At 33.1% G+C, this 26,907-nt stretch overlaps 3 protein-coding genes across 3 annotated transcripts; 2 read left to right on the forward strand and 1 right to left on the reverse strand.

Annotated features, from left to right (window-relative positions):
* Nucleotides 1-1,202: 1,202 nt before the first annotated feature.
* LOC114717809 (uncharacterized) lies at nucleotides 1,203-1,892 on the forward strand. The gene has a single exon (XM_028903006.1). The coding sequence runs from the start codon at nucleotides 1,277-1,279 to the stop codon at nucleotides 1,643-1,645; it is 369 nt and encodes a 122-aa protein (XP_028758839.1). The 5' UTR covers nucleotides 1,203-1,276; the 3' UTR covers nucleotides 1,646-1,892.
* A 4,955-nt stretch (nucleotides 1,893-6,847) lies between these two features.
* LOC114717844 (RINT1-like protein MAG2L) lies at nucleotides 6,848-10,038 on the reverse strand. The gene is made up of 4 exons (XM_028903053.1): nucleotides 9,744-10,038; nucleotides 9,551-9,649; nucleotides 8,936-9,054; nucleotides 6,848-8,836 (listed from the first exon to the last, which is right to left on the reverse strand). The coding sequence occupies exons 1-4, from the start codon at nucleotides 10,036-10,038 to the stop codon at nucleotides 6,848-6,850; spliced, it is 2,502 nt and encodes an 833-aa protein (XP_028758886.1).
* Nucleotides 10,039-17,238: 7,200 nt separating this feature from the next.
* Nucleotides 17,239-23,962, forward strand: LOC114717845 (transcription factor GAMYB-like). The gene is made up of 4 exons (XM_028903054.1): nucleotides 17,239-17,984; nucleotides 19,245-19,629; nucleotides 22,760-23,726; nucleotides 23,817-23,962. The coding sequence occupies exons 2-4, from the start codon at nucleotides 19,276-19,278 to the stop codon at nucleotides 23,960-23,962; spliced, it is 1,467 nt and encodes a 488-aa protein (XP_028758887.1). The 5' UTR covers nucleotides 17,239-17,984; nucleotides 19,245-19,275.
* The last annotated feature ends 2,945 nt before the right edge of the window (nucleotides 23,963-26,907 follow it).

Below are 26,907 nucleotides of genomic sequence, written 5' to 3' on the forward strand. Positions count from 1 at the left end.
ATTTAGATTCCGTTCAATTTATAAATTTTTTCTACTTCAATTTTTTTAATATATATTAAACAAATTGTCCATTTGTGGGTTGATAGAACGGTTGTCACATGCATCATGCTACCACATTTACTCCAAATTTTCAAACAATTATATTCCATTCGACATATATATAGTGCATTTATAGCCTGACCCAACAATACAATAATTATATATTAAAGTACCTACTATTCTAATCTTATTTTTCTGGAGCATCTAACACCCCAATGTTATATTTTTTGGTCACATCCAGCGTCCTAAAGATCAAGGTAAAGGGTAAATCTATTCATTACAAATGATAAAGGTACATTCAATATCTTGATCTTATTTTTCAAGTACGTCCAATAACTAGATTTTTTATGCGGTGTATCCACCACCCAAATCTTATTTTTCTGGAACATCCAACACCTCGACGTTGGTTTTTTAGTTAAATCCAAGTTCCGTGAATAGCAGGAAAATAAGATCAGAGTACTGGATTCACCTTTATCTCCTTCAAAATTCCTTCTTTTTTTTTTTTTGGTGTGTGCATCACTAAAACATTTTCTCAGATTTTTGTGAAGTAAACGCTACATTTTGGAAATGAAAGGAATGGAAAAGTAGAGAACAGAGTTTCGTGCAATGATTCAGTTTTGTCGGCAAGTTGGGGCTTTGATATAGACTTCACACATCTCCGTCCCCAACTTGCTCTTTCTCTCTATACAACTTATAAACTCCATCGTCCCACCCACTAACCACAAGAGAAGATTAATTCAATTATATATAATTTCTTTAATAATTCTCATCAATTTTGTTTAAACTTATTATTATACAGTAATTAAGGCTCAAATATAATCTTCAAATCTATACACACACACACATATATATATATATGAGGGATTATCAGTTTATGTTATAATTCCGAACAAAGTCTGATCAAAATCGTCGATTGAAAATTTTTTGAATAAAAGAAAAAGAACGGAAAAATGAAAGCTAAAAGACAGTGATATATATATATATATATATATATATATATATATATCACTTTTGTGATAGGCACAAGCACTAGCAACACCACCACCAAAATGCCATTATCGAAAGTCCCTTCCATTCCAACCCCATTATTTTCTTTTCACATGTATTAATTAATTCCATATACAGTACACTTACTTCAATCTTAAGAACTATATATATTCATCAGTTCTTCAAAACCCTATATATAATACAGCAGACACAGTTCAGCGATATAGAGTACTGAAGAAGATCGATCATCATGTGGCGTCTTCTAGAGAACGTAAAGAAGAGTTCTAGGGTTGCAGATGAGAACATGGTGGTTGATAGTACTGCAGGAATGTTTGGGCATGACAGAGAAATAGCAGAAGCGGACGAAGGTGGTCATCATCAAGCAAGAGGAGGAGGAGGAAGAAGAAGAAGGCATGGTGGGTTTTCTGTGATAATATATTGTATTCTTCAAGCTCCCATTTCTATTCTGTCTTGTGTTTCTAGTCCTCATGTTAATGGAGGTTCTGCTGCTTCTGATGGAGTTTGGCTCTCTTCATCTTCTGCTGATCATTTTGCACATATTTCTGAGATGAATCATCTAATGGTTAGTGATAGCATGAGATATGCAATTTTGATGTAAATTCAAAAGAAATTAATGTGAATCAATATCGTCTCTAGTCTACTTGTTATTAATTATGTTATGGGGTGATTTTTCGCCAAGCAGTATTATCCAACTCGATTTCAGTGTAGTCTGTGAATTTTCTCGGTTCAATCTTATTGGAAATGCCTTTATTATCGTTTCTTTTAATCTGTCATCCCAATTTTTGTTATAAATTCCACATCGAAGAGTCTCACAAGTGAAGTGTGCATATAAAGGTTAGCTTTTTGAAACCGGGTTTTGCCTTTAGACATGTATTCCGAACAATTTCATTGTCATGAAACAGGATAATAGTACAGATCAAAGTATCTAAACATAATTGAAGTGACTTCCAACAATTGAATTTGTTTTCTTTTCTTTTATCTTTTTCTTAATTTTGTTTTTTTAATTATCTAGGCTCTTTTGGATCATAGCTTAAGATACACTGAGATTTATATCTATGTGTGTAAAAGAATTTTCCACATATGCCAATAATGTCTTGATGATCAATGTTCAGAGATATCTGGATGAGTAAGTGAAGGTTCATCTTCTTCTCTTCTCAATTTCTTTCTTTTTTCCTTTTCTGAATTTTGTATTTTCTAACTGCCTTTGTGCTCATAAAAAAGTCCAAAATTTTCATCAAGATAAATGAAAATATCGGAGCATGTGGATCACTTGTTAAATACTTAACAGTACAATAACTAATCTCTTATTACACATTATTATAATTATTCCATCTTCCCTACACAAAATTTTATCACCAAATAAGTTTAGTGATAAAAATATTAATTCAGTGTCATGTATTTTATGTATTGTATGATCTTTATAATATCTAATGGTATTATACTGAATTAACATTCAAAATTATTTTTGCTCTATTGATTAATTCAGTATTGCTCGATCTTCTGTTAATGGTTCTTGGCGGAAGTCTTTCGGCTGCATAATAAAGAAGAAATATAAAATAAAATAATATATATCTGTGTTGCTGATGTATTCATGAACTAATATTTGTTTAATTAATAAATTATTTTGAATATATATATATATATATATTCAATACACCTGTTTTGCACCAGAATCATTAATTTATTTTTTTCAATTTGTTTGTTTAGTTGGATACAATGAATAATGGGCAAGTTGTGAAGTGCCTCAAAGATGCTTCCGAAGGGAACAAAGAAAAAGAAAAAAAAAAGGAAAAGAAAAAAGAGAAAAAGAAAGAGGAAAAAAAGAGAAAAGAATATTATGAGAAAGTAATTAACAAAATTAACAAGAAATTTAAACTAAAATTGAATGATTAAGAAGAGGGTAGGTGGAAGTAGTGGAACTCAACTTTGTTTCATATCTCCCACTTTAATTAGTGTTTTTACATGTCAAGGATGATTAGTGGAGTAACCAGAGATTCTTGTTCTATTATTATCCATCACTTATATTTTCCTATCAATTATATAACATCTAATCCAACAATGGCATTTATATTTGTATTTATTTATATAAATAATTACAAGCATCTTGTACGGTTAATTTTTTTTTAATGGTTTCTTCATCTTATGATTTAACATCATAAGTTTGTGGGTGTCAATCAATTATAGATACGAGGAATTTTAACCTTATAATTTTCAATTATGATATGATTATTACCACTACTCAATTTATGTCTTATCTTTATTCCACAACCACAGTTATTAATTATTGTTGCCTTTTTTTTATATATTAATAATTATTAACTGCTAGATTTACCAGGGAATTTAGGTAGGTTTAATTCTTCCTGTCCTGGTGTCCTCGTTAAAAACAAAAAAAAGAATATTACTCGAATTGTAATATGTTGGAACATCAAAATTTATATTCGCATCTAGATCTAGAAAGTTTAAAAAATTAAAATGAATTAAGGGTAATATATAGTAGCAATATATTGTAATACCTCCAGTCTTTAATATAAGATCTTGTTTGACTTTTATTTTGATCATAAATATAAGACCCCAATCTACTTTGTCTATCATATTTATCCTTTTTTTTTAAGATAGTCCTTTAATAATGGTAGTTCTAGATAACAAATTTGATTAGCAAGGATATTTTAGAAAAAAACAACTATTCATTACAAATACCTAACTTAACTAAGTTTCTTAATCTCCTCAAATTAGTCAACTGGGTCTTATAATTAGGACCGGAGGTAGTATTTAATTATAATATATTGATTGATTATTGAGTGTCAATTTCAGTATTAATCAAAATGTCATTTTCAATACATCATTTAAGATTCTTCCCAGATTTATATATGAAGCTTCCTTTTTATCGTGGGAGCCGCGGCCGCCCACTCTTCTGATTTACCTTATTCGCTACACTTCTATATGATTTAATCATTCTTTAAAAAAAAAATTGCACTTTTAGATAATACCCACATCTAAATTTACTACAAGATCCAAAAGCAATGGAATAAAATACTCCTTATAATCCTAAAATATAAAAGCTAATTGAAAAATTTGTTTTAATCTTAAATATAATATTTCAATCTACTTTAATTTTTTTTCTAAATTATAACTATTAATTATATATATTAAAGAATGTTTTCATCAATGGATAAAACGATAAAAGTGATATTCTAAAGAAACCAACATATATTTATTACTAATAAATAAGTTAACTAATTTTCTTAATATTTATAAATTAAATGGAGTAGAAGTTTTGTTATAAAGACTACAAAGTCATTAAAAGTTTAGCTTCAAATGAATCCGTGGAAGTTTTTTTTGCCAATGCATGCATATACTTTTTTTCAATGCAAATCCTTGGGTATATTTTAAGGAACATGTTTGAGAAAATCTTAATTCATTTAGTTCTGCAATAGAGTTCCCATTTATTATTGAGAAAATCGTTAAAAAAAATCTTAAAAATTGAAAAATTATATGCAAGAACTGTTCACAAAAATTGTTATCGTTTGCTTATCAATTATTATCAAAATAAATAATAATATTGTAACATGCCTCTAATTGTAATTTTTCTATTTTTAAGATCTTTTTTTGTGATTTTTTATTTGTTAATTTTGTGATTATTGCTATATCACGAGTGTTATATATTTTTAGCATCCTAGAATTTATACAAACATTTTATTATATATACTCCTCCGGTCCTTATTATAAGACCCAATTTGACTTTTTATTTGGTCCTAATTATAAGACCCAATCCATTTGTCTCTTATATTTATGCATTTTTTTCCAAGATAATCCTTCTAATAATGATAGTTTTAGCCAATATACTTAATTAACAAGGATATTTTAGGAATGACAACACTTATTTATTATAAATAACCAACTTAACTTACTTCCTTAATCTCCTCAAATAAGTCAATTGGGTCTTATAATTAGGACCGGAGGAGTACTTTTTAATCTCAATTTCAAAACCAATTACATCTTTAAAAAAACAATTCTGAGATAGAAGTGAGGCAGTTACAAAGATAATTATTCATTAGGGACGAATGAGATTATTTTTATATTATTGGAGAATTTAAATTTATATTTTCGCTCATATATAATATGAGTCTTATCGTCAGCAATTGAGTAGTTATTTGAGATCATTTCCAAAAAAAATAATTTTATGCTTTAAAAAATAAAACTGTTTTCACATATTTATCTTATATAATACTCCTCCGGTCTTAATTATAAGACCCAATTGACTTATTTGAGGAGATTAAGGAAGTAAGTTAAGTTAGTTATTTATAATAAATAAGTGTTGTCATTCCTAAAATATCCTTGCTAATTAAGTATATTGGCTAAAACTATCATTATTAGAAGGATTATCTTGGAAAAAAATGCATAAATATAAGAGACAAAATGGATTGGGGTCTTATAATTAGGACCAAATAAAAAATCAAATGGAGTCTTATAATAAGGACCGGAAGAGTATAATATTTTTTAAATTAAGCCAGATATAGTGTAAATCATCCGCACAAAGGAAGCATATAACGAAAAGACGGGATGAAGGGGAAGGCCCAAAAAAAAAAAAATAATTGGACGTTTGTGGCTGTGGAAAGCGGGAAACAAAAGTAAAAAAGTCAAGCTGAAATGGCTGCATGTCGCCTTCTTGTTATTTTTAATGATTTACTGGGAATACAATGTGCATTATTTTTAGTGGAGGTCACTGCTTCTATAGTTTTAATTACTTTTCTAATTCACGTCCCATTTTATTCACAATTAACCCACTCATACATAACAAGCATCAATATTTTTTAAAATCTACAGAGTCATATTCTAATCATAAATTACAAAATATGTTTCTCTCTGGTGTTCTAAATATTCTAAATATAAGATCTCGCTAATTAACTTAATTAAATTCAAAAAAATTAGGTACAGTGCTCAACAAAAGTTTGGAATACTCATTTCTCATGGGAGTACTTCTCCTGGCTAGGCTTTTTTTTTTAATGAGAAAGGAGGCCACACTAGCTTTGTGGAGATAGAAGGGGACTACTTTGCTACTAGACCAATGCACCAAGTGTGCCTGTATAAGAGCAGTGTACGAACGTAAGAGAAGTTATTGTATTTGTCTTTCTAAAAGAATTCCAGAAATTGGAGCTATCAAAATTTGCTCTTGATGTTGCCGTTTGAATGCTACGCACAATCTTGGTTTACAAAATCGCCCACCTGGTTGGTAGGAGCAATATGTTTTAAGCCGTAAATCTAGCAAGCTAGCAGCACTAAAGTTGGCTCTTCATTTTTCCGAGTCACATAACACGATATCCCCATACTGCAAGAACACAAGGTTAACTCTGACATCTACATGGATACCATCCCCTTCGAAAAGAGAATGATCAGATCAGCAAGAGAATGCTGTTTGCCGTAGTTCTATCCACATAAAGAATTCATGGAATCTGGAGTGATTGTGAAGTATCAATTTTTTTTTTTTTTGCCCGCCTTTTAAAACGGACAATTTCGCTTCATGGGTTTTCTCGGTACAACCCTACAACCCTCCATCGCGGCAGTTGAAAGGCGGGAGAAGGACTCAGACAAGCTTTCTGACTCCCCAATCAGCCTTTTGCTTCCAACGCATTAAAAATTGGTATCTTGCTAACCTGCTCCACCTACCTACTCGAATCCAATGGGCATGTATGACAGGAATTTCATTGTTGAGTTCAGTGACATTTTTATCACTGAAATAGGGTGATGTTTTTGTCATGGAAGATACAAGTGGGAAGTTCTTTCACTTGCCCTTCGATCAACCTCACTTTATTGCAGATGCAAAATTTCTGTTCCTCAGAACTTGAGCAACCTGATTGACTGATAGATGTGAAATGCCGAGAGGACGCAAACATCTTGCTCTATTTTCACCATTGGATAAAACAGCCTGCAATTGCTTTACCTCTTCTTTTTTCAGTTTTAAAAGCTTAAGAATCTCTTTAATACAGGGAAAAAATGCTTGAGGACGGGCACAAAAAGGTTGAAAAACAAAGAGAAGTGCTTGCATGTCAGCTTCAAACTGATGGATCCCCTTACAAGAGAAGCAGATTTCATTTGTGGCAAAGCTGCGAGAAATGTAATGATCTAGACCGTCTGCAAGGCTTCTCCACAAATCTGAGAAATCCTTTGAGTTGAGATTTATCCTCACAACACGAAGCCAACTTTTTAGAGCATCCAGAGCTTCAACGAAATCAGTAGAGACTGTTAAATCAATTGCCTGTGTCAAACCAACTATATTTTTGTCATCTTGGTCTTGCTCAAAATGATCTTTATTTTTAACATATTCCCAAGAAACGAGTTCAAACTGACGAAGAATGGCTGCAATAATCTCCATGAGCCAGTTAATTTCCATTTCAGACAAGCTTCTTATTTCTTCACTATAAAAGGAACTGCTATCCATTGCATCATCTTCTATGGGCTTGCTAGACTCATTTTCAGCAATTTTCAACTCTAAAAATTCCAAACTGTCACCCCATTCTCGCAGTTTAGTTTGAATATATCTGGCAGCATTTACTAATCCACATATTCTAACGATAGCATCTTCGTCAGGATCATCAGGATGCAATTCGGTGGTCTTGAACCGCAAGAGCAATATCTTAAAGAAACACCAGAGGAATTTTCCTGCAGTGGATCTAATAAATCGCGCACGTGATATTATAGATGGCATAGTTTGGCAGCGTTCAGTCATTTCCCAAACAATTTTAAGGAAAACTTCCACAATAGGAGGAGCTCTGTGGTCTTCTGCAGTAGAAAGTATACGATGCACAGAATCCAAATCCCTGTCAAACCCAGATGTAGATTTATTATCAATCATCCACATCTTCTCCTCTTTTAGCTCCACTTTAAGCTTCTTCCAGGCATTTTTGAATTCTATTTTTGCCCAAAGCCTGAGCCAATCCAGCCTATCGCAGAATATTGTTAGAACAGATATACCTCTTGAGAGCCCATCAATCTTTTCAGACTCTATCAAGAAGATACCAGTGTCTAGATTAACAAGAGATTGCATGTGTTTATCAAACGCAACAATAAGGTCTATCAAGTGAAGCCATGAGGATATAGCATCAAGTTTCATAAGCTTTACTTTGTATCTGTCAGCAAGCAAAGAGAAAATTCGTTTTTCTAGAAAGCAAGAAAGCACTTGAACCATTGCAAAGACCCATGCTTCTTTAGCACTACAACTGATGAGTCTTGCCCTGTCAATTAGGGGCTGCAAGACATCATCAACCCCTGTAATAAAATCTTTACTAACTTTGTAAACCAGAGCAAATATATACTCTGGCTGCTCAATCCAGTTGGCAAAATGGTGTTCCATCCTTGATGCAATAGGAGAAACCAGCTCATCAATAGCCCAAAGCTGCATATTGTGCTTCTTTTGTTTCACAAAATTATGCTGTCTATCTTCCCTTCTTCTTTGCAGATGTTGCAAAGCACAGAGTGCTATGAAACTTTCTGAATAACTTCTCCTTTTTTCTTCTTGCATTAGAACAAGTGGGTTAGGAATACATGTGATTTGTCCATTTCCAACATTTGAGGTAAGTAATTTTGGTGGCCAACCAAGAGAAGCAAGAAGAGCTCGGTGATCTGAAAAAACTTGTGGACGAAGAGAAGCCAATATTTTGCCTACTCTATTGTCAATAGACCTCACAATACTATGCCAATGAGAGTGGAATTTCACAACTGTCTCTAACACTTGTTCAATATCATTCATTGCTTTTATGGCCTGAAGCAACTTATCATGCTTTCTAGCAGAATCCTGCAAAGCAAAGCACATTTTTGTCTAACAATCCATCACTAAAATTAACTTGCTATTCCAATATGCATTTAACAAATTACAGGCAGAGAAACTTGTTACCATTGAGACTGACCAATCTGAAATCCTCTTTGAAAATAAATTCCCAGGGCGGCAAGCCATAACAAAAAGTGCAGCATCTTCAAGATCTCCAACGAGAGCTTCCAACTGTAGAGCAGTCTCTGAGACAATAAGTTGGGAAAACTTTACAGATAGCGAGGACAAGATGCAATAAAGATCAAAAAGCCACTGGTGATTTGTTTACAAGAGCAAAATGAACAATGTTAATACATAGATATGCTTATACAAATTATTGACTGCTGGTATTCTAATTAAGAACATCATATTGAAATTAACGAGACTACAGAGTACATATAATGTCGAAATAAAAGAACGACGATTTCATAAATCAATGTTCGAGGGAAAAAATACACAAGTATCTAGTACCATGGCGAAATTAATAAAGCCAAAAACAAATTTTTGTATCCCGACGGAACTTCTTGAAGACCCAAAGAAGAGCACCGACGAACTAACAAGAAATTGGCCCCAGGTAAAAGAAAAAGGAGCAGACAACTAGAATGAAGAGCACGTCAAGATTGAAATTTAAATCTTGCAGATCAATAACAATAGCTGAACCCAAAGGGGGGGGGGGGGAACATACAGAGTCTTGCAACTCACCGACATAACTGCGTATAGACTCAATTCGCTTCAATTCCTTTGCCAATCGAGGAAGGTCCTCATTCAAAACCTTTTGAAATTTCTTCGAACCAACCCCGTCTAAAAATTCAAAGAAATAAAACTAGCGTTAGCAAGGAGTTTCAGAAACGTTGGAACCAAAGTATATAATGTGAATAAAATAGAATACACTGACGTCTAGAAGTGCGAAGGCTGAGATTTTGCATGTTGCGGTTGAGCTCATCAAGAGCTGATTTAGCCGAAAACGAACGAGAAATCCACGAAACGGCGCGTTTGGTGACATCATTCTGCAGGTTCCCGAGCTGGGTGTCCAGTTCCTTGCATTGTTGGCCCAAAGAGGAAGAGAGCAGAGAAGCATTGAGGGACAAATCTTGGTGGGTTGAGAAATGCTCGTCGAGAAACCCTAGCAACAGAGGAGAGAGATCGGTGACGTTGGGCAAAGAGATGGGAGGAGGGGGGTGACGCTCCATCGTCGTCGATAATGGGAATTCGAAACCGCTTCAAAAAGAAGCACTTTCTCATTTCTATGAGAAGCTTTTTTGTTTTGTTTTCAAAGTTCAAGCTAACATTTTTTTTGTCTTGCCGGAAAAAATGGGGTCCACAGGTGAGGCCCACAGACGAAAATAACGAAGTCGACGACGTCGCTATTGTCGTTCACTATCTCAATCCTAAGAAGTGAGAAACATGATTCCCGCGACAGGGCATCAGCCATTATTTGCTGAAAATTTATCTTCCGAAGTCATGAAAGCTCAAGTTTTTGAGCAAGTACAAATGGGGGCAATTTACTTTCAGTTATATGTAATATATTTTAGTTATATTCAAATGTTGTTTATTTTGCACATAATCAAAAAGAAATCATATATAACTGAAAAAGAGTTGCACTTGCGTCATTAAACGAATTTTGAATGTCTTTAGGTAATAAATTTTGTAATGGAGATTTTTAAACGTCTCATGAAAAAGGATAACATATTTAGATATAAAGGATAAAGAGCATATCTTTTTGGACAAGAGTGTAATTGTATCTTTGATAGTATTTCTCAGGTACAATTTTACCTCCTAATCTTTTTAATGGTAAAATTACACAAAAAAAGATAGAGATAAAATTGGGGGGAAAAAAAAAGATTTGACTGAAACTAATTGCAATACTAAAAAGATCAGAGATAAAATTGCGTATGAGAAATGAGATCAGGAATAAAATTACACATTTATCTTGTCATTTTCAATTAAGGTTTTTTTTTTTGTATAAAGAAGCAAAAACGTTCAAATCAACAACTATTCAACGAAACAAGTCTCGGGCAAGTAAAACCCATAGGATCTCTATACAGTAACATCTGTAATCCTTTAGGAGGATCATTCATCTACCATAAGCCAACTACACACGATAAACCCCAATTAACAGGCCAATCAGGGTTGGAATTCCACTCTCGATATGTATGTATAACTTGTATATCCTAAGAATCATCAACCATTCTTTGTATATGACTCAAATCTATTATTGGCCTTATTTTATGCAAACAAGTCATTCAACATCATGACTCGAGTAAGAGAATCAGATTATATCATAACCTTCCTATAGTTCTTATGGGCCAACAATAAAAATCCTGACCAAACACCCCAAAGTTCTGCCCCAATTGCTGTACATTTACCCAAATTATTCACAAAATCTCCTAACTATTCTCCCTTCTCATTTTTGAGTAACCCACCATAGCCTGCAAACCCAAGTTGACCCTCGACAGCACTACCTATATTCAACTTGATCCACCCAGGATCTGAAGGCTTCCACCCTATAAACCTCCAACTCTTCAAAACTCCTCCATCTCCTAGCAGAGAGGCTCCTTTCATTGAATCAACATACTTCCAAATAGCATTCATAGAGATCCTGTTCACTTCAAGATCGCCATCGAATAAAACTTTGTTTCTCCAAAAACTAGAGAAACCAACGCATGTAACCAAAAACAATATTCCACTTGATACAATCATGTACCACAACTTTACTACTCGAATTATACAACATCCGTTCATTAAGAATCATATTAAAGAAAATATGAGTGTTAATACTTGAACATATATGTAGCCAGATTTTTCTTGCCTCCTCACAAGTTTTTTTAATTTATAAAAGAGAATGAGTGGTAAAAAAGATAAGTGATGATGCGTAAAAAAAAAATGAAAAAAAAAGACATATAAGTATTTGGGGGCTAAGAATAGAAAAAATGCATTAAACAGTGTTTAGATATCTTCAAAACATAGCTTATAAAAAAAAAGAAAGAACATACCTATTTTTAAAATTGTAGCTTATCAAAAGCAACGGAAAGAGGAACGTTTTTGCTTTTTACTCTCCTTTTTATCCATCCAATTCTAATTCTCTATAAAATTTGTGGACTTTCCAAATATATTCTAAAACTAGTGAAGTAGACTCTCACCGTGACCTACTAATAAATGAAGTGGGTATCTTAGGTACAATAAGATTAATTACTTTTCACATTTTACAAATTGTTTTGTAAATTTAAAATCATTAATCATAGTAATTTTGTCTTACAATATGAAATGAAGGAAGTACTAAATTAATACTACCTCCGGTCCTAATTATAAGACCCAATTGACTTATTTGAGGAGATTAAAGAAGTAAGTTAAGTTAATTATTTGTAATAAATAAGTGTTGTCATTCCTAAAATATCCTTGCTAATTAAGTGTATTGGCTAGAACTATTATTATTAGAAGGATTATTTTGAAAAAAAAATGCATAAATATGAGAGACAAAATGGATTGGGGTCTTATAATTAGAACCAAACAAAAAGTCAAACAAGGTCTTATAATAAGGACCGGAGGTAGTAGATTGATTCCTGCGTTGCAAAGAGGTTAAGAAATAAACCATATCATTCATTATGTATATATAGAAGAATATGTCATAATTTTTATGTCATGTATACATAATCACAAAAGAACAACGGGAGCATCATCAATAATCAATACCTGGTTTTCTTTTCCATTCGTGGCATGGTGGCCCCGTGAGACAATTGCAGGTGGCCCGTTCTTTGACTTTAGGCTTTTGGCATTGTCTTGTAGTTCTTTAAGGGTGATGTGGTAATTTCCTGAAATTAATGCCTCCATTGCTATGTCTTGAAAGTGGTTTGAAAAAAAAAAAGAAAAGAAACAAACACGTATGATGAGAAAAATGGAAAATAAACTTTTAGGTTCATTCATTTCTTTTTAATATAAGGTAAAATTGCACTTTTTATTTTTTAACCTTGTACAATGTTTCATTATTTATAAAATATTGTTTGTCTTTTATCCTTAATACCATTAATTTCATTAATAAAGAAAGTTGATGTTGAAATTTAAGATATTGACAAAATACCGCCCAATGTTCACATATTATATTTAAGTGGAGTTTTCAAAAATTAAATAACATTGATTTTCACAAAAAAAAAAGGTTATTTGAGACTAACTGTAATAGGCTAGAAGATTAAAAAGATACTATATCAAATTAAGAGACCAAGATAAAGCATTATATAATTTCTTTTTGTTACAAAGGCAAGCAAAAATTTGAAGAAAAAACATGTTAAGAAATAATCCTAGCCAAAACAAAGGCAACTATCAAATATTTTGTTAATCTTCCAAGAATTTATAAACATCCATTCGATACAGTTAATACCAACACCATATTAGAGAAGTCAATATGGCCTTCTCTAACCAAGTAGTCAGCATATCGAATAATATTCCTAATAGTATGGTGCAGGCTCGCATTTTTGATATTCATATAAACATAAACAAATATCTTATCTTTATGATTTTGAGTCTCACCAATGATATCAAAATTAGAAAAGAATTGTTTCACAAGATAATTAATTGATTTTTTTGGCATCAAGTTAATTAATCAATTAAACATATGTTCTTAATGTTATATATTCTTAATTCAAGTGAAGAGTATTCTTAATTCGAGTCAAGAGTCCTGATAGCTTGAGTTATTCGCTTACCTGGTAGTATTTGGAGTTTATGTGCAAAGATTATCTATCTCGTCTTCTAATTCAAATCAAGTCTCTTCTCAACCCAAACCAATAAAAACTACTTGACAATTTGACCTTCCCAACCTCAAGTTACTCTATGCTTAATCCAAGTTGGACTCTTTGTTGAGTTTGTAACCTTAATTTAAGAATAACCAACCCCAAATCAAAACTTCGACAAATGTCTCAACTTGAAATCAGATTTAGTTCCCAAAACTAGTTTGAGGAAGTAGAACAACTTTCTTTCTTTTTTTCTTTTTTGGTTTTAAATTGGAGACAAATTTTATGTCAAATTACTTATATCCATTAGGTCAAGTTCTCTAATCACACTTGTTATTTTGCTCTTGTTTGTTGTTAAAATATGTATTTGCACTTGTAAATTTACCTATAAATACTTCTATGTTTATATATATAATCACCTCTTATAATATAATTTAGGATACATAATTTTTCACATGAATGCTTGCGTGTCGTAATATGGCTTGACAGGCACTTGTTGTAAACTTGTTGGCTGTTGTTCTAGCCTACAGGTGCCTTATAATAATACTTGTATGTTGTGGTAGTTTTATGCACCTATGTCAAACTTTACGGCGATAGTGAATTAAAAATGTCAACTGCTACATGAGAACGAAACGGAGGTTGGTGGATAGGCTGTATCAAAATAAATTGGTTGTTCACTTTCCTTGGCTCTCTGACTTGGTGTTTATATTAATGATATTTTCTCTCTAATTTTTCCTTATTTTTCATTTCAGTCTTTGATTTTAAATTTTGATTAAATGGGCCTCCGCAGACGGGTCTCAAGCCCATAATTCAAGAGTTTTTTTTGGGCCAACAAAATTCAAGAATTGAGTTTCACAAAACAAAAAACAGCTATTTTAGAGAAAACAAGCTTTTCCAATTAGGGAGTATTTGGATGAAAACAAAACCATGATTTTAAAAGTACTTTTACAGTTTATAAAGTAAATATGTGGAGGAATTTGTCTTATTTTACAGAAAAATACTTTTTAAAAGTACTTTTAAGAGTTGTCAAACACCCTCTTAGATCCAAACCTGTGAAGATTCGGTATGTTTTCTCAGCGCTAAAATTACCATGGCCAACTTTCTAAAGAAGGCTACAACTATTGTGGAAAATTCAGGAGTTATATATAATCATACATGTTTGGTTTTAGCATAAAGCCGAAAGCAAAGACTGAACTGTGTGAAAGCAAGCATTAATAAAGTAAAAAGAAAAACTTAAAAACTACTACCTCTAATTTTTAATATAAGATCTCGTCTGATTTTTATTTGAGTCCTAAATATAAGATCCTAATAAATTTTATCTCTCATATTTATTTATTTATTTTCATGATAATCTTTCTAATAATAGTAGTTCTAACCAATAAATTTGATTAACAACGATATTTTAGGAAAGACAATACTTATTTATTACAAATAACTAACTTAACTTATTTTTTTAATTTACTCAAATAAATCAATTAGCTTTTATATTTAGGACTGAGCTAATAGAATCACTGACGAAGCTGAGTAGGAGCCGTGGGATTTCAAACCCCATCTTCATTCTTCATGCTAATTTGCAGTTTTACACACGTGTATAATACCGAGGTACCTGCTTCACCTAGTTCTTTTTTCCCCTGAATGTAGAATAACTGGTTCGCTTTGTTTTACAGTTACGCTTGCCTCTCTATTTCCCAAGGCCTGTAAGCTTCAAGCTTCAGGGGATGGCTAGTGATCACTCATCCGTCATCACCTGAAAGAAATGTGGAGGAAGGTGTGTTATACTCCTCCGGTCCTTAATATAGGACTCAATTAGTGAGTTGGTTTTGGTCCTAAATATAAGACTCATTTTTCATATTTATCAATTATCTCTAAATACCTTATGGATACCCTTTTAACCATAATCAAGTAGAAGAGAAAGATGAGGTATTAAGAAATATGATTATAGTATTTTAGGAAAAACATGTTATATTTTTTATAATTAACTAACTTATCTAACTTCCTTAATCTAATCAAATTAGTTAAATAGGTCTTATATTAAGAATCGGAGGAGTATATAAATTAGTCATACCATCATAAAAGCAACACAAGCACACAACAATCTACCCCTTTATAATATGAATGAAAACCCAAGACTCTAAAAAAAGAAAATTAAATATATGGACATTTTAGAGTCGTCTCGTGTTTTATCCTTGCTCGATTCTCATTTTATCTTGTCCCGCTCTTATCCCATCTTGAAATATAACGAGTCAGAACCAACCAGTCCCGATATAATTGAGACAAGATAGATTCACTCAGTTTTCAATTATGTACTCTTTAAATTATAATTTCGCAAGCACATAACCTCTTTACGCTTTAAATCTTGTGCCTATGAGCCTTCTAAACCTTATGGATAAGTAATGAACAAAATTTTTATATTCCTCCGGTCCTAATTATAAGAACCAATTGACTTATTTGAGGAGATTAAGGAAGTAAGTTAAATTGGTTATTTATAATGAATAAGTGTTGTCATTCCTAAAATATCTTGCTAATTAAGTATATTGGCTAAAACTATCATTATTAGAAGGATTATCTTGGAAAAAAATGCATAAATATAAGAAAGAAAATGGATTGGGTCTTATAATTAGGACCAAATAAAAAGTCAAATTGGGTCTTATAATAAGAACCGGAGGAGTATATTACTTTCTGTCCTAATTATAAGACCTAATTAACTAATTTAGAGAGATTAAAAAACTTAGTTAAATTAATTATTTGTAATGAATAAGTGTTTTTTCTAAAATATTCTTACTAATCAAATTTGTTATCTAGAACTACCATTATTAAATGATTATTTTGGAAAAAAATAAATAAATATGAGAGGTAAAATCGATTAGAGTCTTATATTTAGAATCAAAATAAAAGTCAAACAACGTCTTAAATTATGAACCGGAGGTAGTATATTTTTTTTGATACAAGGAGGACTTATCTATATAATTAGGAGCATTTGTGGAAATTCGTCGCAGAAAAATTTAATGCAGCTATCTATACGTTATGCAAAGTTTTGGGGAGTTCATTATCATCCATAGATGACAATCTTTGTAAAGTTTTTGTTTTTGTTTTTGTTACATTTCTTTTTAGTGTTTATCCATATGTATCTTTCTCTCTCTATTATCTCATTCAGATTTTTTTCACGTTTACTTTAAATGTTGAATCATTTATATGTGTGTAAACAAAAAGATAATAATCATTATTATAAATTTCATACACTATAATAATCATAATCATTATGTATAAAATCTTAAGACTTTTTCTAATCATTTTTTTATATTTAGTTTACTATTGCTCTATACGTTCGTGTGCTTCTCTCTCCGTGATATTTTCATACTTCATTCAAATTTTATCGTCTGTATTTCAAATTTTGAATCATATATATATGCAGAAATAAAAATTATTATAAATTTCATACAGTAAAATTGACATTGATGTGCGTGAAAAAGTAATTTATTTCTTTTAATTATACGCATGGTACACGTTTATATCCACCTTTGATATTGTGGGGCCCACTTGTTTGATCCAGTCACAGAGAACAGGTTGCTCCATGGCCCCTGCCTCTGCATTCTTTCTAGCTCAGTGTGTGCGAAACGTGAAGTGAGAGAGAGAGAGAGAGAGAGTTTTTCGTGGCTTGGGCCTCCATGGATCTTGAGAGAGAAGCAAGAGAAGAGAATCAAAAAGTGGACTTGATATATAATAATTGAAAAAGTAGCTGGTCATACGTATCCTTCTCTATCATCTCCTGCTTTTTCTCTACTTTTACCATCTAATTTTCCATTCAATTTCGTAGCTTTCCGTATTTTCTTTCTTCTTTTTTCGCTTTTTCTGGTTTTTTCCGTATGAAAAAATAAATCATTGCCCCATTTTCCTCTGATGGTACCGTGATTCGGAGTGTAGTACTCAAATACTCATCAAACTCGTTCTCTCTCTCTATCCCTTTCCCTGACTCAACATCTTCACGCGTCTCTGTACTATATTTCCATGTTCAGATCCTTCCTCCTCACTGATTACAGTTTTCGCATCGAGAAAATCGTGGGCTTTGAGTTCCTTAACCCTGTCTTACTTTTTCTGGGGTTTTAAGGAAGCTCGATTTCCTTTGAATTCTACCTGGCTTATATCATACAAACCGAAACTGGGCGGCTCTGCTTCTTCTTGATTTAGAAATGGTGGTTCGCGAGACCTGCTTCCTGAATTCTCTTTGAATTGGGTTTTAGTTTTTTCATATTGCGAAGGTTGAGGCCTATCTATGCCCTTTTTGTTCTTGGGTTGTGGTTTCTTTTCCACGCCCGTCTGAGGACATTTATTGTTCTGGATCTTCTTTAGATCTGGAATCCAGATTAGGTAATCAGTCTTTTGAGCTGTGCACTGGCGTGACGTTTCGATTTGTTCGGGTAAATTTTCATGTCTTGTAAAGTTATGTTCTGTTTGTTAAACTTTATGCATTAATTGATTGATTGGCAATTTTGGTGCCTCTTTTAGCTTCCTTGGAATATGCTGAACGAATAATTAAATAGCTCATAAACTTGCCCTAGACTGCATAATAATGAAAGTGGATTTAATCTGGTTAAACATTAATACATTATATATTTCGGATCGTCATAGTCATAATTGCGACATTAATTTCCTTCTAGTTCAAACCATCCCCAAGTCATATAAAAAGACTTGGTAGGTATGTAAATGGGAATATATATAGAAGAGGCCTCGAGATAACCTGAGATAGCGAACGCAAGTGTGAAAAATGGCTCTAATGCACGGGAAGCCATTGTGTGCACTATCTTTCACTGCGGTGAAGGTTTTGGCGAAATGTGTTGATTAAGCTTGGGAAGGCGTGGAAAGAGACGATCTGAGTGCTACAGAGAGATCAAGTAGGGGCAAACAGTCGCTCCGTAAAGCACTTGTCCTGAATTTTTTTTAGTTTCAAGGATTTTTTGTCCACTGGCCCGATAGAGGGACGTCTGGAGAAGATATGCAGTTACTGTTGATGCCAGAATAGTGCACAAGTATGAAAAGGTGATGGCTTTTGATGAAACAGACGACATGCCTAAAAATTAACCAGATTCAAGTTGAAATAAGACTTGACTAGAATTTTGTTGGTAGGATGCAGTATATTTCACAGCTAGAGAAAGAGGTAGTAACTACGTCTGGCGACCGTAAGACCTTTTGGTAACTAAAGAATGGATGTAAACATGTAATAGTCAGACCAAACTGAAAATTGAAGTAAAGACTATTCAGAATGATAGCACTCGGGGAAGGCTTGCACTTGGGAATGGGGAAGGCTTGCCCTTGGGAAGTGTACTAACACTCTTTTAGTGGCAACCCGCAGCTCTTATATATATTTTTATACTGTACTAGTTAAATCTGAATACGAAAGATGATCCTTAAAGCGTTTAACAACACCTAAAGAAAGACCCCAACGAGGGATGACTGCAAGCTTTTAAAAGTGGAACAGAAAGGAAGTCTTGCATCTTATGTTCAATTAATGCTCTAGAAGTTTTTCATGTATTGTTCATGTGCTTCATGTTTGCGATATCTTTTATTAATGTATGTGGTTTATTATAGTCCTCATATTGCATGTGGTCTGAATTTCCTCCTTGTTTTATGCTTTCTGATTCTGATTATGGTGATTTTTCAATCCTTCTCCTGTGTCTCAGAAATCTGAATCAAATAAGAACCGTGAGTAACATGATTAGTGGAGGTGATGCTCCAAAAATGCCCAAAGGTCGGCGGTCCATGTTTGCAGTTGAAGAAGCAAGTTGCAAAGGTGAGGTTGGAGGAGACATACCTCTGAAGAAAGGCCCTTGGACAGCAGCAGAGGATGCAATTTTAATAGATTATGTCAAAAAACATGGAGAAGGAAATTGGAATGCAGTCCAAAAGCACTCAGGCCTTGCCCGCTGTGGAAAAAGCTGCCGTTTACGATGGGCAAATCACTTGAGGCCAGAATTAAAAAAGGGTGCATTTACTGAAGAGGAGGAGCGTCGAATCATTGAGCTCCATGCTAGGATGGGAAACAAATGGGCTCGAATGGCAACAGAGGTCGGTTCCATATGACTTATTTAATTTTTTTATCAACATGTATTATGCTCATGTTAAGCTTCAATCATGTTGTGAAGCTTGATTGTGTAGTAGTTCGCATTTGATGTCCTTACTTTATTCCATGGAAAAAAAATGGTGACTATTAACTCTAAAGATGAATTGATGTGGAGAATGTCATTTCAATATGTTATATATATATATATATTTTAAAGTGTTCCATTTTATCCACCCTGTACTATACATTAATTGCTATATTCAGTATAGTAATTGTTAATTTCTTTGTATTCTAGATGGCATGGTAATATAGCGATTAGGTATAGAAGGCATGACATGGGATTTTGTTGTAGGAGCTAAGACTGATCAAGGGGATGATACTTGTTTCAGTCTACCTCCATATTGAGCTTTCTGGTTATTATCAACTTTTTGAGAGTTGATAAGCACTTGACTAACAGGTTGCATAGAGTTAACAAGAAGGGAAAAGGCAAGTAACTATTTGTTGAGAGTATTGGGAGGGCAAAAGTTGGGTAGAAATGGAACAGATAAAACAAAATGTACTATTAGGAAAGTCAACATGGTGTGCCTTTCTGAAACTGAATCCTTAACCTTGATTTATGATGATAGTCTGACACACACAAAACCTTGGTGTATTGTGGTGATTTAAGGGCATTTAGGTTTCTAAACGAGAATCGTGGTGATGTTTTGCATAATAGCTAGTTTGCTTGGTCTGTGTTAAGAGGCTGTATGGTTTCTTCATGGTTTGGTAGTATTCATTCGCTTGTATTTAGGGAATTTCCAAAGTCCCTGCAAGAGATCTTGCTATGATCTGTTTAAATCATTCCTTCCTGTTGATTGCAAATTTATAGTTTGTTTCTTGGACTCTACCTTAGTCAATATTGTTTACGGTTGTAGTTCGCAATATATTACAACATTCAGCCCATGTTTGATGCCTGTCTAATTATGTGGAATTTAAATAAGATCATGCAAAAGATTTTGTTGCCCATAAATTGTAGAATTGTATGAGTATTTTGATATTTTGCAAGGAAGGTAATCTTCTGTTTGAGGAAATAAACCGTTTTTTGAATGGAGAAAACAATTAAGCTGCATGCTCTTTCTGGATTGTCACCGCCTGAACTACCAAATAAAGAATTTTGGAATCTTCAAATTTGAATTTATTGTTGAGAAGTAAGAAACATGCAGAAACTTTTTCCTTTGATTTTCTAGTTTTTTAAAAAATTATAATTCTAATGTCCTACCTAATCTATCTTTTGTTTCTTGAGTTTCTCAAAAAATTGGAAAGTTCTGTTTTGACTCAGGAGACGACAGTTTCTTTAATTTCTTCCCATTTGCAGTGCAAAATGATGGAGACTATTTTAAACTGATTTGTTCAACCATTATCTTGTACCACTGATCCATCCATGGCTGAGAAGCAGGGTGTTATGACCTAACATAGAAACTTCTAAACATTTAATACTACCTCCGGTCCTTAATATAAGACTTTGTTTGACTTTTATTTTGGTCCTAAATATAAAACCCTAATCTACTTTGTCTCTCATATTTATGTATTTTTTTTTTCAAGATAGTCTTTCTAACAATGGTAGTTCTAACCAATACACTTGATTAGCAAGGATATTTTAGGAAAGACAACACATATTTATTGCAAATAACTAACTTAACTTATTTTTTTAATCTCCTTAAATTAGTCAACTAGCTCTTATACTTAGGACTGGAGGTAATATATTAAGACAGATTACAAATGAAAAGAAAAGCCAGAGATGAAACTCATTACATTCAGGGACCCAAAACACTACTCTCCTACGCAACAAGACACACAAATGGGAAATGAACAATAGGGATATGTTTACAGCAGATGAAAATAAGAGCTAAAACACAGTAAGATAACACCATTCTGATACAGACAGAGACACGCAAGATACAACTTCATCACAACAATGGATACACGATACAACTCACACGACAGACTCACTGAAACAGAACAGGGCTGCCAAACTTTCGAGAGGTTGGCACTCTCCACCCCAAGGGCCAGACCACACTGCAAAATTCTCCACATACCCTCCCTTGGCCAGAGTGAGGATTTAAAGACCTCAAAAGTAACTCTCACAGCCTGCTGCTCATGGACTTTGACCAAGCATTCCTGTAGCTGACCTACTTTTCTATTTCTTTCTCCAAATTAGAAAGTCAAATTTCTATCCAAAAAGCATCTTTTCCCTGTTATTGTATCTTCCTAAGTTTTCCTTTATTTTTTTGTCTGATCAGAACAAGTGGTCACGACAAAGGGTTTGCTTGTTTATGTCTCTGGTGTTTTGTTACTAGCATATGCATGTATATATTTAATTTTTTTCTTTTTAAGGCGAGGAGCAGGCATAGAATACCAGGGATTTGAGGTCTGCAAATGGAAGCATAATGAGCTTCTGCCTCTTTGAGGTTGTTGCACCTGATGTTTCAGCATTTTAAATAAAAAAAGGAAGAAAAATGTTTTTGGAGTGTTCTTGTACATTTCTCTGAGTATCATTGACCATTATAGAAAATAAACATTACTATATATATAAGATCAAATTAACATTTATAAACGAGATATCAAGACAAGCATTTTGGTTGTTGTGCCGTGTAAACATCAAATACATTATTTTTGGACAAATATTAAATATATTAATAAACTATGTAAAGAAAAGCACTCAGTATCTGATAAGAAAGTTAACATAGGTCTTGACATTCTTGATAGAAAGTAAAAGTGAAAAATAAAGATAGACAATGAAAATGAGAAAACGTTTACCGTGCTCATTCCTATTATGGCATTAGAAACACTTCCCCTACCCAAGAAAGTGGAAAAAAGCATGTTGCCAACCCAGAATCTAGAGATCTTTTGTTAAACAAGGCAAATATTATGTGACGATTGCTTGTTCATACAGAGTAAGAGGGGGGAATACAGAAAAGAGATAATGGAATGATAGGGCAGAAAATTAACCGCAGCAAGAACCATATATTGACTAGCATGCCTTATTCAGTATAATTAACATCATTTTGTGTGTTGTCTGTGTTATTGAACAAAATGTAATCTTGTTTCATTTTTGGTTATTTCCTCTTCTCTTCATTCCTTCTTTTTCTGTTTCAGTTGCCTGGACGTACAGATAATGAGATAAAGAATTACTGGAACACTAGAATTAAGAGACTGCAACGAGCTGGATTGCCAATTTATCCTCCTGACATATGCCAGCGGGTACGCAGTCAAGAAAATCCAAATATGAGTACTTTGATGAGTGGAGCCAGCCAACACTCTGATATCCCGCAAGGAGGCAACTTCAAAGTCCCAGAACTGGATTTCAAACAATATGATTTCAGTCGGAGTTATCTCCCATATGGTCCATCTATTTTAGATATTCCTGACAGCAGTCTGTTTGAGCAAACTGTAGGCCCACCACATAGTGATGTTATGTTGTTCGGAAACCCTCCGAAACGCCTTAGGGAGTCAGATATGCTTTATAATAGATTGGACAATAGTAGCAGCTGTATGATCCCAGTGTTTGATAAGTTTGTGGATTATACTGCTGAGCCACCTCCTGTTTTGCCGTCTCCAGGCAATCTGTCCCTTGACACCAATGATCCGTTTCATGGTGATAATCTTCATGGCAGCCATGCCGCTTTAAATGGCACTATCTCTTCTTCAGCGCCCATATCTGAGGCAATGAAGTTGGAGCTCCCTTCACTCCAATATTTAGAAACTCAACAAGGTAGCTGGGATGCAAATGCATCCCCACTTCCTTCACTTGAGTCCGTTGATACAATGTTTCAGTCTTCTCCTGTTGAACAGTACCAGTCATGTACTGTTACTCCAGATAGTAGTGGTTTGTTAGAATCAATAATCTACGACACCAAGCTTCCCAAGGGCCCATACAATGATTCATTGTGGAAGACTCCTGATGACTGCATACTGAATATGGCTAAAACTGAGACAGAATGGGACCACCATGGGGATACAAATTCACCCTTAGGTCACTCTTCTGCCTCAGTTCTTACAGATTATACTCCTCCTGTTAGCTTCTGCTCAGTTGATGAACCCAACTTCATTGAACATGCAAAAGGTGAGTGTGCCATTTGTTTTATTTAATTGTTTAGCATGGACTCTATTTTTATTTTGATATATTTTTTTGGCATGCTATTTTCATTTTCAGCAGGTCTTGAAATGAAGCAGGAAGTCATTTCACAGGGTCCACCTAACGTTTCTCAAAGGAAAGAAACTTCTAGTCAGATAGACATAACAAGGCCAGATGCTTTGCTTGACATGTGTTGGTTCGGCAATGACACCAGTTACCGCTAAGAAAGTTGGCAATCTTGATTTGTGCTTAGGTCTTTATAATTTGGTCTTTGTTAATGAGGTGCCTTCACTTGTTTGTACATTTGCTATCAGCGGTTAGACTAGTCTTAAGAAATTCTGTTACCTTCAGAGGCTACAGTTATGACAGACCAGAGCCGTTAACATCAGATAATCTCAGTTCAATAACGGTTTGAAGATGCTGCTGCGGATATGTTGGGACAATGGGATTTGAGAATTTCTTATATCAGATAACCTGACCTCATCAAATGTTTGAAGATGCTGCAGGTGATGTTTCAAGAGTGGATTTTGGCAAAATTTTTGTATCAGATAACCTGACTTCATCAACTTGATTTGAACATGATGCTGCTGATGCTGGAAGAATGGGATTTGTATATGTTCTAGGTGCATCTGAAATGTTCATGATATTTGATCTCAAAATTGGACTCAGTTGTTCAGCCTTCATTGAAGATTGTGTACTTTCTTTTTCTTTTTCTTTTTAAACTTCTTTTTAAATCATTTCTGTATTCATGTTGTGTTGGACATGTCAATTGAAAATGTTAAAATTTCATGCTCCAATTTTAATGGATGATTCAACTTTTCCAGTTTGTTTCGACGTCAGTGTTTGATTCGCTACTATGGAGAAGTGGCGAGTTGATTTGTTTTGCTGGGTTACAAGTACAAGGGGACTCATGTTAATTATTTGTATATAGCTTATCAACAAGGGGAAATTAATGATCAAAATGACAAGTTATTTACAGATAAAAATCTTAAATCTCTAAAATTTTTCCAACGTCCTCCTTTCAAAGTAAGATGTACGATGACTGAAATTCTTATGAATTCCCGATCAGCACGTTGCACAGGATAAGGCCTGATAATGCTTGATAAGATAAGGGATAATGGGATGAGACCTTATCTAGTATTTATTATGAAAGTTAGCTTGATTTTTAGTTTAGTTCTAAATATAAGACTTTAATTTATTTTATTTTTTATATTTATTTATTTTTTAAAGTAATTCTTATAATAGTTTTACATATTAAAAGATTTCATCAAATAACAATTCTATTTAATACATATTGGTAGTAAGGGTATTTTAGAAAAGATAATACCTATTTATTACAAATAATTAACCTAACAAATTTTTTTATTAAAATTAGTCAACTAACTCTTAAATTAAAAACTTTATGCTTGGTAATATATAAGTGTATAGGACAGAAAGATTTTAACAAAACTACCCTTTACTTAAATTAAAGTAAACATATTAGAACTTTTAACTGTGTTCATTTTCAGAGGGTGGAAAAAAACTTCATTAACTGTTATAATAATGGTAATGGCCCGTGATATCAGTAGCCAGTGATGATAGGGGCCAGTGATGTGATAGTTGTAGATAGTGGTGACCAATGAAATATGGAAGAGGTGGTAACCACGAAGCCGGTTTGCAATGCCAATGGTTGTGGTGACCATATGGAGATCGACGACGACGACGAAGGCCAGTGATGGCATCGGCGGCGGCGGCGGCTAGTGATGGAAGTGATAATATATAGCCAATAATAGTGGTGATAACTGATTAGAGACGGCGGTGATGATGACGGAGATATGGCGTAGGTGACTAGTGAAGGTCAGTGGCAATGATAGTGACAGTGGTAAATAATATAATAAACGTATTACACAACAAAATTTTATAACTTTTATATGAATTTCATGAGCTGTATTGAATTATCCAGCATTTTAATGAGTTAAAAATTTTATGATTTATGAGCTTATACAATTTATTACATGCACCAAACAAACAAGTGATAAGCCCATGATAAATGGTAGTCCCTCTCTTGCTTCTTATAAGAGATCATTAATTAATGGTTAAAATTAGTTGAAAATAATAAATATGTGTAAACAAATGTAATACTTTTGCCAAAAACATTCTCATTTATGTGAAAGAGATAGAATGTGTGGTGGAAAAAAAAATACGTAAAGATTAGTAAATACAATTATATGAGCCATTAAATAAGGTTAAAATAGAAAATCAACAAACAAAATTTAAAACATAAAAAAAAAAAACATGTCATACTTTACAACCGTCTTTTATAAAAAGCAATGGAGGGAGTATTAACTTGTACCGTCATGCCTTGTATGTCATGTCAAATGGAGGAACATAATTTAAGTCATTAATAATGGCACATAGGAATTTCAACATTAAGATCAAGGAAATTTGGTAAACACATATAAAAAAAATTTAATACTCTAAGAATTTCCTATGGCTGAATATTAGATTTTCTATCTTAGCCCCCCCCAAAAAAAAAAGAACTAAATTTCCTATTTATGATTACTAAATTCCCTTTATATAACAATTAATAAAGACATATTATATGTGTCATAGGCATTTTGGTCATTATATATATTTTGATTGTCAAAGAAAGACTTCCATCCTACAAAACAATTTTAGAAATGTAAGATTGTTATATATAAGAAACTTGTTATTTTAGTCTTTAAGCATTATTTTCCCTATAAACAAAGCGGTTCTATATATTTTTTTTCAAAAGACACACAAATTACATTTTATATTTTATATTCTGAACACGATAAATGAAAATAAAAGAATTAAGTGGTGACAATTAAAATTTAGAGCAAGAAGCCAAGAATCTAATCTTGAATTTCTGAAACTATTTTGCATAACCAAACGGAGCACATGATTGTTATGTGTGATACGTAGAATATTGGTTTTTTTTTTTTTAATATCTAACACATTAAGGTTAAGAACTTAATGATGCATGTCAGTGGGACAAAATATTTTTTGATAAGTGCTTGAGGTTATCCAACTGTTTTTCTCCTAATATAGTTATGTTAAAAAATATATATACCGTTAAGTTTATTTTATATTTAAAACTTTTATTTGGGGAGCAAACATAGTTAGAATCTTGGAGAGAATTGTTATCTGCTGATGAAAAATAGTTATG

This window comes from Neltuma alba, unplaced genomic scaffold (genome assembly GCF_004799145.2).
Source record: "Neltuma alba isolate B1F8T4 unplaced genomic scaffold, ASM479914v2 tig00011777_pilon, whole genome shotgun sequence".
NCBI classification, from domain to species: domain Eukaryota; kingdom Viridiplantae; phylum Streptophyta; class Magnoliopsida; order Fabales; family Fabaceae; genus Neltuma; species Neltuma alba.